This window comes from Ammospiza caudacuta, chromosome 3 (genome assembly GCF_027887145.1).
Source record: "Ammospiza caudacuta isolate bAmmCau1 chromosome 3, bAmmCau1.pri, whole genome shotgun sequence".
Taxonomy (NCBI): Eukaryota; Metazoa; Chordata; class Aves; order Passeriformes; family Passerellidae; genus Ammospiza; species Ammospiza caudacuta.
Window position 1 is genome coordinate 2,233,990 of NC_080595.1, and position 19,726 is coordinate 2,253,715.

Here is a 19,726-nt window from a genome sequence, read left to right on the forward strand (position 1 = left end):
ATAGAAAAGCTTTTATCCAACAAACTTCTGAGAAAGTCAGAGTGGAGAATTAAAGTGCAGCTCACCCACTCCTTTTATTTATCAGCGTTGGAAGAAGGGTCAGGTCTCTAAGGAAGTATTCAAGAAGGCTGCTAGAGCATGCAGAAAAAAAATTAGGGAGGCCAAAGCTCAGTTTGAACTCAGAATGGCGACTACTGTTAAGGATAATAAAAAATGTTTTTATAAATATATTAATGGTAGGAAGAAAGGTAAGACCAGCCTTTGTTCTTTATTGGACAAAGGAGGGAACTTAGTATCTGCAGATGAGGAGAAGGCAGAAGTGTTTAATGCCTATTTTGCCTCAGTTTTTAGTGGGAAGATGACTTGACCTCAAGACACCTGCCCGCCTGGACTGGTTGATGGTGTCAGGGAGCAGAATGGTCCCCCCATTATCCAAGAGGAGGCAGTCATAGAACTACTGAAATGCTTGGATATTCATAAATCTATGGGACCAGACGGGATCCACCCCAGGGTAATGAGAGAGCTGGCAAATGAGCTTGCAAAGCCACTCTCCATCATTTACCAACAGTCATGGCTTACTGGTGAGGTTCCGGATGACTGGAAGCTGGCCAATGTGATACCCATTCACAAAAAAGGTGCAAAGGAAGATCCTGGTAATTATAGACCAGTCAGCCTGACCTCAGTACCTGGCAAAATAATGGAACAGTTTATATTAAGCGCCATCACGCAAAATTTACAAGATGGCCAGGGTATCAGACCCAGCCAGCATGGATTTAGGAGGGGTAGGTCATGTCTGACCAACCTGGTCACCTTTTATGACCAGGTAACCCGCCTAGTGGATGCAGGGAAGGCTGTAGATGTTGTTTACTTGGATTTCAGCAAGGCCTTTGACACTGTCTCCCACAGCATACTCCTAGACAAACTGGCAGGCCGTGGCTTGGACAGGAGCACTCTTTGCTGGGTTCAGAACTGGCTGCATGGCCGGGCCCAGAGAGTGCTGGTGAATGGTGCTGCATCCAGCTGGGGACCAGTCACCAGTGGTGTCCCTCAGGGGTCTGTGCTGGGGCCAGTTCTGTTCAATATTTTTATTGATGACATGGATGAGGGTTTAGAGTCCTTTATTAGCAAATTTGCAGATGACACTAAATTGGGAACATGTTTAGATCTGTTAGAGGGACGTAGGGCTCTGCAGAGAGATTTGGAACAGTTGGATGGATGGGCAGAATCAAATGGGATGAACTTCAATAAGTCCAAGTGCTGAGTCCTGCACTGTGGCCACAATAACCCCCTGCACCGATACAAGCTGGGGACGGTGTGGCTGGACAGTGCTCAGGTGGAAAGGGACCTGGGGGTGCTGGCTGACAGTCGGCTGAACAGGAGCCAGCAGTGTGCCCAGGTGGCCATTAGGCCAATGGCATCCTGGCCAGTGTCAGGAACGGTGTGGCCAGCAGGAGCAGGGAGGTCATTCTGCCCCTGTACTCAGCACTGGGGAGGCCTCACCTGGAGTGTTGCGTCCAGTTCTGGGCCCCTCACTTTAGGAGGGACGTTGAGATGCTTGAGCGTGTCCAAAGGAGAGCAATGAGGCTGGTGAGGGGCTTGGAACACAAGCAGTATGAAGAACGACTGAGGGAGCTGGCGTTGTTCAGCCTGGAGAAAAGGAGACTCAGGGGTGACCTTATCACTCTCTTCACCTTCCTGAAGGGTAGCTGTGGTGAGCTGGGGGTCGGTCTCTTTCTCCGGGCAACAACAGACAGAACAAGAGGACACAGTCTCAAGCTGCGTCAAGGGAGATGCAAGTTAGAATTAAGAAGGAAGTATTTTACAGAAAGAGTGGTCAAATACTGGAATCATCTACCCAGTGAGGTGGTGGAGTCATCATCCCTCAAAGAGTTCAAAAAAAGACTGGATGTGGCACTTGCTGCCATGATCTAGTTGAATCGTTAGAACATGGGTTGGACTCAATGATCTTACAGGTCTCTTCCAGCCTTGAATTTCTGTGATTCTGTGATTTTAGATTTAGAGAGTTGTGGGAGCTCACTGGAACCCTGAGGGTTGAAATTTGCTTTATAAACTTAAGTCCAAGATGAGAAGATGCTGAGTCAGATTGAATGATGTGAGTTAGGGTGGTCACAACACCTGATCAGTTCTGATGGAATGGATCAGGCAAGAAATGGAATTAAAACCTCCTACACAGCAGGTTTTTAGGTGGGCTGCATTTTGGTTCTTGTTCCTCTCCAAACCATATGGGCATGAGCTAACAGAGGGAGTTTCAAGTGTATCTGTACAGATATAAAGTGAATTGATTTATCTCCTGCACTCCTGTGGGACATGTACCGGGACTGGCTTCAGAGGAATGTGGGATGAACAATTCTGGAGCAGCTTTTCTGTGGACTATCACACGTCCTTCTCTTAAATTACTATTTCATGTATTCTTTCCTTCTCTTTGAATTTCACTTCCCAACGATCAAAAGGAGCTCTCAGGTGCCTGATGGGATTTCTTTTCCCTTGCTGTGCAGCCTGGGAGTGATTTAGACCAGATCTGTTGTACTTGCTGCCCTGTGATGATGCCCATCACCCCAGACATACCAGTGGATATATAATACATGTGTCATCTCTTATACATCACTTGAATTATCAAATACATTCATTAGCTAGCCTAAAAACACAACTTAAGGGGAAGCTGGGAAGAAAACCACTGAGGTACAGACAGGTAAGGGATTTTTTTTTCCTTTCTGCTAGAATTTGTGTGTTTCCAGGTCTGGATTGTGGAGGTATGCCAGCCTGCCATATTGTATGCCTTTTTTTAGTGGGAGAGAGTTTTAAATTTTGCTTTTAAAAGGTCCCAGCATCAATAATTTTTCTTACAAACTGATATTTTCTGTATCTGGGAGGCACTAGGATTCTGTTATTCTGCTGTTTTAATGGCAAAACTTTCTGCTCCCATGAGTGACTCACTGAAGTCTAGAATTTAATTTTGGATTTCAGTCTAGAGCACATCTTAGCTGAACTGAGACAAGTTATTAGTCCCAGTAATAAGAGCACTTCTTGCTTTAAATCAGGCTTGGTTTCAGTCCTCAAGAGATCCTAAAATGAAAAATCTCTGCTATGAGTGCATTAGCTATACTTGTAAGTTAAACAGATCCTGAACAGCCTAAATTTGCAAAAAATGTATTGGTAGAAGCTGGTGTAGCTCTCCCTCTCCCACCATTTCCTTTGCCCTGGAAAAAGGGAAATTTGCTGATCCAGAGCAGACTCCAGTCTGCACTCTGAGTGACTTCAGAAATTCCTTGTTTTAGATCCTTGAGGTGAACTTGCACAATTTCATGGAGTTATTGAACATAACTCCATTGGATTTATGTTGATCCATTAAGGGTTTGCTGTGCCTAGGCTGCCTCTTAGGTGCCATTTAGGAATTCCCAGTGTGAGGCTTTCCCACAGTAACAATTAGTGGTCAGTATTTCCCTTGTCCTTTGCTCCAAGACACCTCCAAGGGCTTTGTTCTTCAGTTCTTGAATTCTGATCCCTTCTGAGCTGCTGTCAAAGCCTTTGGACACTGGGCTGTCTGCTGGAGAAGGAAACATTCATGTGGGAGCAGGAGGTTTCCCTTCTTCAGGAGTTAATGAAACTGGATGAAAATAAACAGCAAAGCAAGATTTGTTGGGAGTCAGAAAGGTGTCTCTGCCTGTAGGATCATGCAGATCTTTCCTTAAATGATGTGGACTAGGAATTGTTTTAGTCCCTTACAACATCTGTAGAGTGAAGACCACAGCAGCCTGGTTGGTATCCAGAGGAGCCATCTACACACCTCTCTTGACACTCATCAATATTTTTGGTACCAGAGGGATATTTGTGTCTATTTTTCATCCTAAACAAATTTAACTCAAAGTGTTTTTAAAAATATAGTTGGTTTTTTGAGGAATGTTCATTTCATACTTTGAAATTACTTTTTTTCTTTGTGGGATATTTTTATCCCTTGCATACAGGGTGGTTTGTAACTGTATCCTTTACATAGTTAGTGCAGCCAGTGAAATACCTGGAATGGGCACTTCAGAGGAAGGGGAAAAGAATTTATAAAAGGAAGCTCTCAAAATCCTGCAGAGAAGGAAGCAGCAATGTGAAGTGCACTCCTGAACTTTGCGCTGTCTCAGAATGAACAAAGAATCTGAAGGGAGTTCCCTGACCATTTACCAGACCTTGGCAGGATGAAATGAAAGAGGAAACAGAATCAGTTGTTGAGGTGCCTCTAGCTGCAGTCCCCAGCTCTTTGGGGTCTCCTGCTCTCTGCCTCTCCTTCTCAAGTCAATATTTTCTTGGCAGATGTGTTGCTTTCTGCCAGGGTTGTGTCCAGTCAGAGCTCAGCCAGTGCATTTTGTGATGGAATGTTTGGAAGGCACCTTAAAGCTCATCCCATCCCATCCCCTGCCTGGGGACCCCTTCACTGTCCCAGGGTGCTCCCAGCCCATCCAGCCTGGGCACTGCCAGGGATCCAGGGGCACCCCCAGCTCCTCTGGGCACCCTGGGAAGGATTTCTCCCTGATGCCAAATCCAGCCCTGCCCTCTGGCACTTTGGAGCCATTCCCCTGTTCCTTTTGCTGTGTGCCTTTGGGACAGCACTATCCCTGCCTGCCTTTCTCAAAGCCCCTCTCCAGCTTTTCTCCAGGTAAAGGTCCTGGAAATCTGCTCCGGCTTCTCCTGAACTCATGGTGGGTTTTAATATCATATGAGGAATTCTCTAATTTCCTCATACAATTGAAAAGAGTAAAAGGAGGAGAGTAGGGAACTCTCAGACTGTTGTGTTTCCCATCTGCAGAGCAGAATTCACATTTCCAGCCTCAGTCTCTCAGAGCAGCCTTTCCCAAGCTTTGCAGGACTCGTGCAGCAGCCTCTGTGAGTTTGGGATTTCTGCATTCTAAGAACTGCAGTTCACTTGACAACAAATCTCTTGTTTTTTCAAGAGAACTAATGAAATTTCTCACACCCTTTCTGCAGTTTTCATGAGCAGAGCACTGAACACCTTTTCTTGCTGCCTAAAAACATACCACCTACTGCCTTCAAAGCTGATTTAAAAATAACTGGTGGAGTATCACGAGTTCAGGCATGACTTAGAGTTCAGCAGAAGAAAAAAAGAAAAGAAATGCTTAGCTATAATATGAGCATATTGAATAATTCAAAATGTTTGTATCACACTTAATCCATCCAAAATTGCTTGCCTCCAGCATCCTCTGGTACAGTTCTAGGATTACTCCTACACAGCTATTTAAAATATATTCAGGAAATTTCATTTAAAAACTTAACTTTGTGTTAAACTTGCATTTGATTTGTGACTGTCAATACTGGGTGTTTGCCATGGAGGGATGAGAAGAGCAATCTGTGGTTTTACCTACAAGTATCCATGGCAGAGTTGGGTTTTACAGCCACTTTTTGTACCTCCAGTGCCCTTTTGCCCCCAGCAAGTGCACGGAACCCACAATATGTTACAGCCCTAATAAAGAAATGTCCCACTCTGTACTGCCCAACAAGTGGACATTAAAAAGAAAAGCTATTTTCCTAAACCATTTTAAGTTTAGTGCTTCTAGAAAATAGATTTCTTGTTGCAGCAAGTAGCTAACAGAGAGTGATAGGGTGATAGAATTCCTTCCCCTTCTTCACTTCACTTCGCTTCACTCACTCCTGTAAAAGTCTGACATTTATTTTGTATGAGGTGTTTTGTTATATATAAAAATGTAGTAGTTGAAATGGCAATGAACATTTAGACATTTTAACCCTTTCAGTCATTACATGTGGGATTGTAGGATGTCCTGCAGTTCATGTAAATTCAGATGTTTGCATATATGTCTCATCTTTATTAGAAATTGCATTCCAAAGTGCCTGGATTGGTTCTGTTCTGTGTTTCTCAGGCTGGTGTGACAGACTGTGCCCTTGGCCATATTCCTGTTGAAAAAAATGGGTGATCTGAGCAGGGGTGGGATTGAAGAATAATCTGTTCATCCAGACACTGCTGAAATGTTCTCTTAAGTATATCTGTGTATTTATATATATTAAAAGAGGTAAGAAGTTTGGAAAAGTCTGGTTTGCAGTGAAAAAGTGGAGCAAAGCTTGAGCTTCTGTCTTGCTCTGAATGAGAATTTGGGTTTTTATTGTTGACTGTGATACTTGCTAAATGGCAGTTGGTTTTTTGGTCTATAAATGTGTTTATATTGCTTGAGTTAATTTTAATTTTTTTCTTTAAACAGGATATTTCTGCTCAAGAAAGCAATATATTAGGGGCGTTCTGTGATATGAACGTAAGTTGTGCACTTTGAATCCTAGAAATTTAGCCCTGTTCTGTGGACGCGTGTTGTTGAGTTTGCTGTGTGTGTGAGCGACGCGGAGCTGATGCTGTGCTGGGTTTTGCCCCTTGGCAGGATGTGGAGGTGCCCCTGCACCTGCTGCGTTACGTGTGCCTGTTCTGTGGCAAGAACGGGCTGGCCCTGATGAAGGATTGCTTCGAGTACGGCAGCCCCGAGACGCTGCCCTTCCTCATCGCGCACGCCTTCATCACCGTGGTGTCCAACGTGAGTATCCCCTCCTCTGCTGCAGCACCAGCAGCCAAAGCAGTCTGAAAGCTGCAAGCGCTCCCTGCCACCAGAGAGGGGTAAAAAGCTGTACATTTTCCATGTTTGCTCATGCACAGAGTGTTTCATTATCCAAACCCTCTGCATCTCCTGGCAGCACGCGAGGAGTTTGCAGCTTGGACCTAGATGGGAAGATTGCAACAGCCCCCAAAGGATGTTGTCAGAGGCCATTTCTGTCCCTGAAATTGTGCCATGAGAGTGGTTTTAGTTTCTTCAGGGTATTTTAACTTAGCTATTCCCTCTGAGGCACAGAGGAAAAGCCTGTGGATTTTTTTTCTCTTCAGTTTCCTGTGATTTTATACCATTATACGCATTTGCAGCATAGAGGTAATCATCTTTTTTCCCCACTTAGTTTTAGAATTCATATCCTCCATCATGTCTGCATTTTGAAATCACAGGGATTTTTGATTGGCAGAATTATGAATTGATTTTAGTGGAGATTTGAATTAAATTGGTGCTAAAAATAAAACCCAGTCCCTGAAGAAGGACATATGAAGACTTAGTGTAATGTCAGGATAGGAGTTGTGACCTGTCTTGTGGATGGGCAAAAAGAAAACCAGAAGTTTGCCATTTTTGCATTTTTATTTTTTTTGAGAAGGGGCAAAGCTACTTCAGTAATGAGTGGCAGCTCCCTATCACAGCAGCATGTTTTCAAACCAGCATTCTGCCTTTCTTCATTGTTCTGTTTAGAAGTCTTTTTCTCCACATAGTTTCTTTTCTTTATTCTTAGTGATGTGCCCTGTTCCAAAATGCTTCTCAGCAAAGTTTCTCCTTTCAGATATTTACTTAGCCACTTTGCATTTCTCTTTGGTTTAGTAGGTAACTTGTTAAGCTGGCTCTTGCAGCAGTTTTAGATGAGTTCTGTGGCTGAACCTGGCAGATAAAATGAAATTCATCCCAAGCCATAACTAAAAGTCCTGTTTCTTCAGCCTCTTCCAGCATTGCAGCTTTTCCCATTCAACAGGCATCTTTATTTTGAACTCTGTCTGGCTTTGCTGGAAAATCTGTGTGAGCTGAGGAAAACTGTTTTAAAAAAATTGCATTTAGATTTTATTTTTATGTCAGTTCACTACAGAAAGTATAAGAAAATGTTCTATGTGTAAGTTGCTTTATTCATCCACCTGCTGCATTTTGGTATCACTCAGTGTACTTGGGAGCACTGCTGCCTTTCAAATGCAATGTATTCATTGCAGCCAAATGAGACAGCTAATTTTTTGGACAAAATGCATTTTATCTTGCCAATATTAAAAAAAGATATTTCTCCACCTCTGTAATGATGCATGAGGTTAGGATTTTGATGTAGTGTTTCTCTTTCCCTGTTTTTTATATAATTTCACTGTATAATTCATAGAACTTAGGTAAATATTAATAATTGCAGAGATGTTGCTGATTGTGAACCAATGCACCAAACTCCACTTAAACCAAAAGAATCATTCACAAAACTGAACAGGATAGTGGTGGTCTCAGCAAGGACTCTGCTAATCTGTCTTGGTTTTATCCCAACACATTTGATTTAATGCAATATAGATATTTATTCCAGTAATAGCTCTGCAGTGTCAATGTTACCTTGTTCCAGTGTGTAAAGCCAGCCCACAGTGTGTAGTAACCCTTAAATACAATTTCACAGCTGTAGGAACTCTTGAGAATGGCAGTTAAGTGGCCATTCTTAAAGATTCCTTGAAATCTCCATGCTGGAATTGTTTTTCAAGTCTGTAAGATGGAGTTCTTCAGCCACTACCTTCTAGAAATTAATTACCTCTGATAAAGAGCAAATAATAAAAAAAAACCTCTGAAACTTGAGAACAGAACAGATGCAGTGAATGCTTTGTCTTAAAATCAAGTGGAAGCAAAAAGTGATGTAATTTTATTTTTTGGCACTTTACAGATGCTAGTTGATGTCATTTTATATATGTTCTTTTATGTCATTTTAACAAGTTAGTATGTAAATGTGAATCCACGTTCAAAATCACAATTTCATCTGTAACATGTGAAATGATGCTTTCATTGAATTCTGAGGCTGAAGGTTGTGTGCAATGCAAGTTTACAGGTGCATGATTTCAGTTTAGGAGTTGGAACTAATACAGAGTGAAGCTTACTCTGAACAGTGAAAGCTATAAAAACAAAATGATAAAAACATTTCATACTCTTATTTCAGAAAGAAATGTATTTTCTTTGATATTCCATACTGTATTTTAAAAAACATTTCATACTCTTATTTCAGAAAGAAATGTATTTTCTTTGATATTCCATACTGTATTTTAAAAAACATTTCATACTTTTATTTCACAAAGAAATGTATTTTCTTTGGTGTTTCATACTGTATTTGAAGCAGAGTACATGGTGTTAAAAGTCAAGTGGTGTAATCACAATAGTATCTTTGTCACCCCTGCAATTCCTTGTCAAAATGTCATTTAATTCCTGTTTCTAGAGCAAGCATCTTCAAGTGACACTTTGTATCTTTGGGATGTTAGCATTTTTTCCCTTCTTGAGGCTGCCAGTTGGATCAGAAGCTTGTTCCAAGTGTGGTCTTTTTTTGCAGAGGGAAGATTTGGCTGGTTTGTCTTGCAAAGTAGGTTATATTGTTACTGTGCAGTGCTTGTTGCCTTGTTAAATGTAAGCCTGCAAATATTTTTGTCAGAACTGCCTCAAAAAGTTCCTTGGCAAGTGCTGGAAACGTTGAAAAGAGAAGTTGACTGCAGCCTAATATTTTTCTCTCCTGTCAAGAAGGAATATAAGGAATATATACATTTTCTGCATATGGAATTGAGTCCCTAGGCAGAATTTCTTGCATCAGCTGCAAAGCTGAAATTCTTTCAAGAGCAGAGGTGGGGATGCAGGGCCGTGAGTGAGTGATGGGGCTGCTTTCACAAGGGCTGTGCAAAGTGCACATGATTGAATTTACATTGAATTTACGTGGGCAGGAGCAGCTGCTGCTGCTGCTTCATCTGTGCTCCAGCCCTTACCTGGCACGGAGTAACAGGTTTAACAGGCTCTGAATTCCTTTTTGAAATGCAGATGGCACTTCTGACTTTGCCTCTGGAAGCCTTTGGTCGGTGCTTTTCCTCACAGCGGTGCTAAGTAGCTGTTTCAGGTTGTTTGTTTTTTGTTTTGTTTTTTTCTCTGCATTTATTCCTGCAATCAGCTTTGCAAAGGTGGTAAAGGCAGAATGGTAAATATGAGAAATGCAAATATGGTAGTAAAAAACTCTGCCTAATCACTGCTTGTAAAACATCTTATTTTGAAGGATATGTAAGCTCTAAGAAGCAAAACAACACAAGTCAAACAGTGTTACTTGGTTTAGGAGTGGTTTGCAAGGAACTGAAAGAATGGAATAATTTTCATGTAGACTTTTAAAGAAAAAGGAAAAAAACCCCACAAGGCTGAGTAGCAGTTTTTCCTACTGAAGAAATTACAGAAAATACAAAATACAAAAATACACCTGGGCAATATGATACTATTTATACAAAGTCTGTATTTTCCAGCTGACCAGCAGGAAAGATGCAAATCCTCTTTATAAGTCAAAAAAGCATTCCTCAGGTACCAGTCTGGAAAATCAGAAAATGAAGAAGTTGAACACAAACCACCAAGAAATTATTTTTTAAAGTGGGGTTGCATGTGCAAATATACCAAGAGTATTTCAGTTCTCTTTAAATGTCATGAATGAAATGTTTATTTCTGTTTTTGCATTATAGATCAGAATATGGCTACACATCCCTGCTGTCATGCAGCACATTATACCCTTTAGGACTTATGTTATCAGGTAAACCTTTATTTTAAGAATTTTTCTTGTGGGACTTTGTGACAGCTAATTTCTAATTGTGACAGCAATTTCTAATTGCAGCTGCTACTTTTAATTGTGCAGGTTGTTGCTCTGACTGTCATTTCAGCAAGGAGGGTGGAGTTAACGTTTAGAGTTACTTTGGGCAGCTCCTTGCATCTGATTTCAGTATCAGTCAGATCAGTCATGTTAAGAACATTGTGAGTGTGACATCAGCCCCGTTCTCCAGCTGTACTCCAGTCTCCCTCCTTGTGATATCTTCATGAAACTCCAAGTTTGCAGTGAGATGCTGGAAGTACAAGAGCAATGTGCAGTCACTGGGATTCCAGACCCTGAGTGTGAACACAGCTTCACATTCTGATGTTCTGGGTTTCCAGCTGGCAGGAGCTGAAGTGTGATCCAAAGTCTGCTTGCACTCTTATGGAGCTAAATATATCCAGTCCCAAAGATTTGCTTTATATCAAGCTGTCTATAATGGAAATAACACTTTCAGATTGAAGTGCTTGTAAGGGTATTTAATTATATGAGCAATTTGTTTTTATTGGCTTTCTCAGGACAATAGAAACATTGCAGTGAGCTGCTGATGAAATGATCTCGGTGTGTGGATCTGCCTGGAGGTGGAGGGGTGTGGTCACAGCTAATTCCCATTCCAGTAGCCCAACTTAAAATTTTCCTGCTTTTGCATAGACCCACAGCTCCTCCAAGGCTCTGGGTTTCCTCTAACTAATGTTAGAAATGTGCTTAGGCTGCTCATAGCAAAAATTGAGCTTTTACACATTATTCTGTCTTAACTATACCAGTGTAAAATAACACTCAACAAAAATAATTACATTGGCAGCAAACAGGCTCCCAGAACAATGAGACTGGGAATTGTTTCATATTTTAAAAAGGTCTGGTTTTATGTTGACTGTAAAAATTTAAGTACTGACTTGGCTGTTAGACTGTTTTCCTATACTGTGGTTTCTACTAAAATGATCCCAGCACAGAGAAGAGTATTTTGATCTTTTATTAAAACACATCACTCTTGAGTTATAGTCCAGCCTTGTGCACTCCTTTAATGCTGATGTGCTATCTTTGAAATCTTCCAAAGGTAATTATTAATCATGAGGCAGTCAAGAGAGGGCAGGCAGAGGATTTTCAAGTGCTTGTCTCTGTACATACTCCATTAATGCTTGTTGGTGTACCTGGGAATTTGGTCATGAGCCCTCCCTGTCTTCTTGCAATGTATGGAAATGAAAAGGAGCATTGAGGGAGCAGCAGTTAGAGTTAGGCTGATGATGAGGAACTACTGAGGGAGACAATAACACATCCTGTACCTGCTGCTGCTGCTAAGCCTTGCTTGTCATCCTGTAATGCTTAAAACATTTTCTATTTTATAACTATTTGGGGTCACTGGAATGTATAGAAGATTTTTTGGGTCCTCATGTGTTCCTCTTTGCCCAGTAGAAGATTTGATTTGCAGTGTGATTTGTCAGCAGCTTCTTGTCATAAATAATGCCCCTGATGTCTGTCTGTAGAATTTACAGCAGGTTAACATCAATCAGAAAGGTAGCACTGCCACAGGATACATCCTTGGAAAACCAGCTTAAAGCAGGAAGGTGATGTTCTCCCAGGTTTATTTTTCACAGCTGACTCCTGATGGGATCTGAGATCGCTCAGTGTTATGAAATCAGAGCTTTTTAGTGAAGATTTCCTTATGGAGTGGGACTGAAGCTGGGAGGCCATGTAACAGAAATGAGCTCTGGTGCTGTACCTTGGTGTGGGACAGAAGTGAGCCCAGATGCCCTCAGGGAAGGATGAGTTTGCTCATGGATGCAGCTCACCCCACTTGCTGTCAAACTTACAGATCCTGCCTTAGCAGCTTGGGTCTCTGGCTCTCCATCTGCTTTTCCTTCAGGAAAAGGACAGAAAAAAGGGGACACAATCCTGGGCACAGCAGCACAGCACCTTCTAAAGAAATCCTGCAGAGCTGCTGCTGCCCTGCAGACTGAGGGGATTTGGGGAGGGTCTTAGTCCACAAGGAGCTCCTGGGGCCCTGATTTAGTTCCAGTTTCTGCCCCTGTAGATTCCTTGCAGGAAGTGCATTTTGCAGGGCTGACCAACAAGAGACATCACCTGACTTTTTATCAGCTGAGGTTACCCTCATGATATGGTTGTTTCTGCAAGGAGTGGATGAAGGAAACAGCAGAGTGTGTATTTATACAGAGGAGGTCACTGCTGGAGTTTCCAGAGATCATGGACACAATCCTGTCATTATTGCTGCCACTAGAAAAAGATGAATAAATGTTATTTTCTGCCTGGCCAATGGAGCACAGGCATTCACATCTTGCCCCTGAAGGGGCCTGGGTTTTTAAGCAGTTTAGGAAAGAAATAAAGGATTAAATTTAAAATGACATGAAATAAAATTTACATCTTTCAGTAAGAAAAAGTGATTTTGACCTCCTTGGAAGGAAGCAATTCCTGATCCATGATGCTTCCCATAGAAAATGCAGCTGAAAGAATTCAAGTTACTCTTCTGTATTAAAAATATTCATCTTAAAATGGGGTTTATGAGAGTACCCAAGACCACTCCTTGCCACTACATGTCATAAAAACCTCTTGTAATGAGCTTTGAAGGTTTGAATCACAAAAAAAAATATTTGCCTCCTCCAAAAATCTGGAAATTGAAAGTAAAGAGAATAGATAAATCAGAAGACAATAACCAGACACTTCAGGAGAACTGACTCATTCTGCTGGATGCCCTTCTGCAGCTGTGGTCCAAAGGAGTCAGATTAAGGAAAAAAAGATGATTTCACAGCTGAGTAGCTGAAGTCCTGAAGCATGAGATGTGATTGTAAGCATTACATTAGCATGGAGCTGCATGTTTAAAACTGAACTCTCTCTGTCCCCAAATACAGAAAAGTGAAATAATTTAAGTGAGTTAAAACTGATATTTAAAAAAATTAATGTAGATACTATATATTATTTGATTGTTTTAAGTATGCCAGGCTGGCAGGACAGGTCCTATAGTATGTGAAGTATCCTTCCTGCAGTTGTATTAAAAAGTTATTTTTATTCTGAAAGTCTCATTTAGGCAAAAACTCCAGATTAAATAGATTACACAGTCCTGGCATATCATTCATCTCTTCCTTGAAGACTTAATGCTCATCAGACTCAAAAAGATAAAGATGTAGGAATTAAAAAAATAATGAAGGGCAGAATGGAAGCTATTATTAAGCCATTACATGAGTCAGTCACACATTCACATTTCTATACTGTCTATACAGTTCTGATCCTTCCATCCTGCAGATAATAACAGAACTACCTTGGTGGCAATAAAAAATTTACATTGAGAGGTAGAGACAGAGTCTAGGAGGGTGTTTTAGGGTTTTTTGACAGGGAAATTCATATCATTTATGAATGATATGAAGATAACAAATAGGAAATGGTAATTCACAAGTTTTTAAAACCAGGGAATGGAGAATGTGCCACCCAATTGTCAGGTTGCAGGTGGAAGAAATGAGAGGAGTTTGTTTTTCACTCAAGCATAATTGTCAAACTGACTGGCACAGGTTAATGAGAGAGCCAAAAGTAGAAATAGAAGAGATAAATGAATTCACATTTATCTCTTCACATGAACCCAAAAATGGGTTCATCCATTTTTTTATACATGGGATAAATCTTTAATCTGCTTTCAGAGTGGCTATTTTGGGTTAAATAGGCATTTTCCTTGCTCCAGTGTCCTTACATGAGGCAATGCAGCAAATTTACAGGTGGTCAGTGTAGGGGAAGGTGTGAGTTAATTGTCAGTGTAGGTAAGGATCTCTTTTGTTAATAGTATTGTTCTGCCTCTAAAAACATGATGTGTTACTGATGCAGACAGGTTTAAGCCATTCCATCTTCTACAATAACAAAGGAGGTGTGGCCTACTTGGCAAGTTTGTGTGGTTTTAATCTTTGGAGTAAAGATAGGATCATGTTTGATTTATGACCAGTGTAGTGGTGCCAATAAATTTTCTAGTGCTGGCTGCTGTTACACTTCTAGAGAGAAGTTTGCCATCTTCTGCTTCTTTCTAGGTTAGAAAAGCCTGTTGTGTTACAAACTGTGTGGTAACAAGTGCTCTGTTCTCTTGCTTTAGAGCCTTGGCAAAACAGAAGATACTGTTAAAGTACTTCTGTAGCTTTGAAAATGCACCTACACCAGAGTTCCACTTGCTGTAAAGTGCAGGTTTTTAACAACACACTCTCATTATCATAATAAAAAAAAATGACACAAGTCTGACTCAGGTTCAAAATGTGGTTGTAATGTGAATTGTATAAATGAAAGTAGGTTTAGACTGATAATATTGCATTAAAAAAAGGAATGTTCTATTTCATAAACTGTGTTAATGTAGTTACTTCACCAGAGTTTGTAGTGTGAGGAGGATTTCAGGTCCAAGTCCTGTTCCAGAAATGGAGTGAAGGCACCAAACACCCTTCCTCTGTGTGTGTAGGTGTGTCCATGCCCCTGCTCAGGGCATGCCAACACTCCTCTGTCCTTTGTACAGTGAGGGAGTTCATGGATGTGTTTGGACATGTCTGAGATCTTTAGAAATGCTTCACCAAACTCTTGAGTCTGATTTGATGGAATTATGGACACAGAAAAGCTCTGGGAACCAGACCTGAGGAGAGTTTGCATATAAAAATGGGAATATGAAAATGGGTCTGATATTGCTGGGATTTTTAGAATCATGAAGGTTGGAAAACGCCCCTGAGATGGAGCCCAGCCTTTGACCCAGCCCTGCTCACACTAAACCATGGCCCCAGGTGCCACTTCTGCCCTTTTTTTGAGCACTTCCAGGGATGGCAACTCCAAAATCCCAAGCTCTGTGTCTGCTTAGGGTGTGGGAGCTTAATTATGGCCTCTGTTCTTTCACCCTCTGCCACTCCCATAACAGAAATGCTCAATATTTCATGTGCTGTTGGCACAGCTGGGCAGGGGTGCTGGATGTCCCTTTGTCAGAAGGGCAGGACAGACAGCATGGTGGCTGGCACACAGGTGCTGCCATCACCGTTTGCTGCTGACAAATCACTCATTTGCTGATTACAAATGATGGTTTGGTGACACAGACAGGACATTTTGTCCTCACAGTGAAACTCTCACCTGTGGGCAGGTTACAGGCAGGCCCTGGCTCTGCTTGGTGCTGCCCTTTTTCACTGAATGTTCTCTTTCCACCCCTGCTTTGCTGCTGTTCAGAGCTCACAGCACAGGAGCAGCATTTTCCTGCCAGGACTTGATTTCCAGTGCTCCACACAAGGAGACAAATCTCACAACAAAGAGCAGGGAAGGATCTGATTGCCTGGTCCTGCTTTTGTCCCCCTGTTACTGATGTGTGATTCCTGTCTGCATCTCCAGTCTCTGGGATTATTTGCACTGAAGTCTCTTTTCTCTGTTTGACAGTGTTAAGTATCATGTAAGTGTGTTTATTTTAGGCTTCTGCCCAAGAGCTGTGGAAAAGAACCATCATCTAAATAAGAGTCACAGCCTGTAATTTTGCTTTTGACAAAAAAGTGCTGATGTTTATATGATGTAAATGCAAAGGAATGGTGCATAAATCTGGTTAAGTGTAGTTTAATATCTGGTGTGTTTTTTAAAAGATTCATGCATCTATTTGGCCAGTCTCCAAGGAGAGATCCAGGCTTAGGCTGTCAAACAAATGGATTTTTAACACATTTCTGTGTAGTTAAATCTAGTTTGGATGTAGCTGAAACTTCACAACCCTGAAAAAAAGCAGAAAAAATTAATTATGCTGACTTTGTATGCATGTACCTTTCACTGTGCCATCTTTAATGGCATCAAAATAAGCCCAGGAAATCTTGTTTCTAAACATTTTTCTGTTACACATTCAGTCAGAAGAAATTCTCACTTGTGTTGGTGTTTTTTATGTGAACTTTACTGGGATTTCACTGCAGATTTTCTGTGTTTTGGTCTTCTGAGGTTTCACCAGGTTCTATGCGTGAGTTTTTGTAAGTATTTCTTATGCTTTCCATTTGCAGAGAATATTTGTGTCGCAACTCATTGTGCAGGATTAGAAGACTGCAAGAGAAAGGGCTTAAGCAAAGTTCTTTAGCAATTGACTTACTTCAAAAAATATTACTAATATTTCTGGTTTTCCTTGGTGTTTTTCATTAATTGGTGCCAACTTTTAATAGTGGTATTTTAAGACTGAGTGATCTTGGAGAAATGCATCTTTGCTGTAATCAGGATGGCTGCAGGAATGTTGTGGTTTGAGCCATGCCCTGTTTGTGTTTGTTGTGCTTTCTGCAGGTATTTGTGTAAGCTGTCAGACCAGGAGCTGAGGCAGAGTGCAGCCAGGAACATGGCAGATTTAATGTGGAGCACAGTCAAGGAGCCCTTGGACACAGCCCTGTGCTTTGATAAAGAAAGCCTTGATCTTGCATTCAAATACTTCATGTCACCAACTCTGACCATGAGATTGGCTGGGCTGAGCCAAATAACAGTAAGGATTTTTAAAAATACCAATTATTGCTGTTTGTTAGCAGCTGTTTTAAAAGTACCAGTTATTATTGTCTGCAGAAAATGTTTCTTGTTGCAATTTGTGATTTACAGTTTACTTGTTGCAAGTTATGATTTAAATTTATGATGTTTGGGGGGCTTTTTTAATGTGTGAAAGCAGCAGGATCCCCTTTCATGCAGCCTTAGGAAATTGCAGCCATGGTGGTGAGGGTGGGCTTTGCTGGAGCTGAGTCCCAGTGGTGCCTGAGTTTGCACCATATGGAACTGGCTCACATTGCCTGAACAATTCACTGAACAGCCCCCTTGGAACTGGGCTTTGTGACAGCTGGGTGAAACGGAGCCCCTGCCACAGCAAGATTTGGTGTTGGGAAAGGCTTTTAATCTGTGCGCAGTTGGAGCTTTGCAGCATCTTGACCCTGCTGCAATTAGCTGCTGCTTTGTGTTGCACAAACCTCCTTTTCTGTTCTTAGTGCAGTTCTGCACTCATTAGCAGGAGGGGGAATTGAAGAGGTAAATACATACAGCATCAAATAGAAAACAATTAAAACTAAAAAAAAAAAAAAAAATCCCCATCTTTTCCCTTTCCCATGGAAATGCTCCATGTTGCACCAGGCACATTGTCTTGATTTGTCACTGCTGCCTATAAACATAGAGAAACAATCCCACAGGAGGGCAAAAATTAAGTTTTTTATCCATCTGAGCCTTTTCAATTTTGTGTTTTCTGAACATATTTGGCCTCCTCTCTTCTTAAGATGTGGTGTCACTGAGTACAAGTTTACTTAAACTTGATTTTGCATCTCACTGTAGCTATAGATAGAAGTACCCTCAATTTAATAAATGGCAATTTAAAGAGATCTGTAAGTACTTTTAATCAGATTATTGCTGGCTTTTACCCAAAGTAAATATTTACATACAGGTAACTTACTAGGCTGTAAAAACAGGCTGTGGACTGCATCCACCACTATAATTGATCTAAAAATCTGTTTCCACTTTTGCATAGTTCCAATTACATTCAGTTCCTATAAATCCCTTCCTTTGGTTTTATACAATTCTCCTTGTTCAGCTACCAGTGTGTGTTTTTTTGTGTATCTTTGCCAAAACAAAGTCTGAAATAAGAATTCTTCAGCTGCTTTATCTTTCAGGTATTTTCTAGCTCATTTAAGGGAGTATGAAGTTGTGTTAAGTAGTTATATGTTTTCACCTGTTGTGATTGATGAATATTGCTGTAAAAATGAGAGTTTTTAAAGAACAGACATGTATTACCAGAAGAAAAACTTTACAGTATTTTTAGACTAAAGCAAATAGTAAAAAATAGTAAAAATTTAATATTGTAAGCTAAATTATGCTGTTAAATTACCAAGTCTGGTTTTTTAATGTGAATAGTCTTTAAAACTGCTCTGAAACACTGAGACAATTTATTCTTCCTTCTCATTCGAATCATAGAAGGTTTTATTTCTGTTGTTACCTTGTTTCTCTTCCATTTCATCTCTCAGTCACCTGTAGAGGTAGTTCAGCTCCAAAATACCCTCCCTGTCCACTATTACCCCACAAACAGAATGTTATTTTCCGGTTTTGGTGCCTGCCTCTGGAGATGAGCCCAGGGACAGTTTTAGTGCTCAGCTTTGTCTGCTGAAGCCTTTCCACCTTTGTGTCCTTTCTCTGCCACATTTGTGTTGTATCAATTGAGTGTCTTTAGTGCCTTTAGTTTCTTACCATGTTTCATAGATAGTAAAAAACAAAAAAGGATTTTTTCCCTCTGGCATCCAAGGAAACAAAACTTGAAGTGAGAACTGTTAGGAGGTGAGGGAGAGCAAGGTGTTACAAACTGTCCCACGTGAGCTTTGTCTTGTGCTGAATTCTGGTTAGTTTAAGGTTACTTTAGCAGAATTCTGCTTAGTTTAAGATAGTTTACCTGAAGTTATTGGAAATATTGTTTGCAAATCCCAGTATGAATTACAGGGTCTTTGTCAGAATTGCTGTGGAGAAGGATTTGGTATTTTGGGAGGTGTTGATCAGTGGTGAGCCTGGATTTAAAAGTGGTGATAGGAACAGCTCAAGTCTATCACTCTTTCAAAATATTTCCATTTGGAGGTGAATCTTCAGAAAAATCAGTGAGCTTCCTCTGTGTTGTGTGACCCAGCTCTAATTTCCACTCCTAAATATGTGTCATTTGAAATTCTCCATTAGTAACCAATCTATTAATAATGTGTAGTCAGGCTCTCCCATCTCACCAATTTCAGTGCATGTTTACTATTTTGGTTTTCAAAACTGTTTTTCCCCCCTGAAGTTTGTTGAGATTGGACACAAATAACTCTTGGGAAGTCTTTACACACAGAGTTATTGAGAAGATTAGTGAATTCACCTGAATTACAGAGTGCATGTGCTAGACTTGTTTTAAGAGAGTAAATATTTTGACAAAGTTATGCAACGAGTTTAATTTTGACTGCAAAAATTCACATTACAGTGCCTTTATTTTTTTTTTTTCTTTTTAAATAAGATGCCAAGTAAGGTCAATTATGTAATTTAAATTTTTTTTTTAATGTTGTGTACATGTAAAGAATTGGATACAGAGCCATTGATGCTGAGGGAAGAAGTGGAAAAGAGATGTAAAACTTTTAACAGACTGTTTTTTTCCTTTTAAATTTAAGAGCTTGGACATGTTTGAAAGCTTCATTTCCTATAAAAATACATTATTTTTGTTCTTTAATTTTGTCTAAACGACTTATTTAAAAACATATAAAGTCCTATAATGTCACTAATAATTCTATTTTGAAATATAAGAAAACTTCCTTACCAAATATTAGGATAAAATTGTAATTTTTTTCTTCCTTTTTCTAAC

General features: G+C 40.5%; 1 protein-coding gene across 1 annotated transcript in view; it reads left to right on the top strand.

The window, feature by feature from the left end:
* The window catches only part of USP34 (ubiquitin specific peptidase 34), a 120,364-nt gene that overhangs the window by 21,739 nt on the left and 78,899 nt on the right, over nt 1–19,726 (top strand). Inside the window, exons 4-7 of the mRNA XM_058800752.1 lie at nt 6,234–6,284; nt 6,405–6,554; nt 10,307–10,374; nt 16,678–16,870. Coding sequence (XP_058656735.1) covers nt 6,234–6,284; nt 6,405–6,554; nt 10,307–10,374; nt 16,678–16,870 — 462 coding nt within the window. The remainder of the gene's footprint in view (nt 1–6,233; nt 6,285–6,404; nt 6,555–10,306; nt 10,375–16,677; nt 16,871–19,726) is intronic.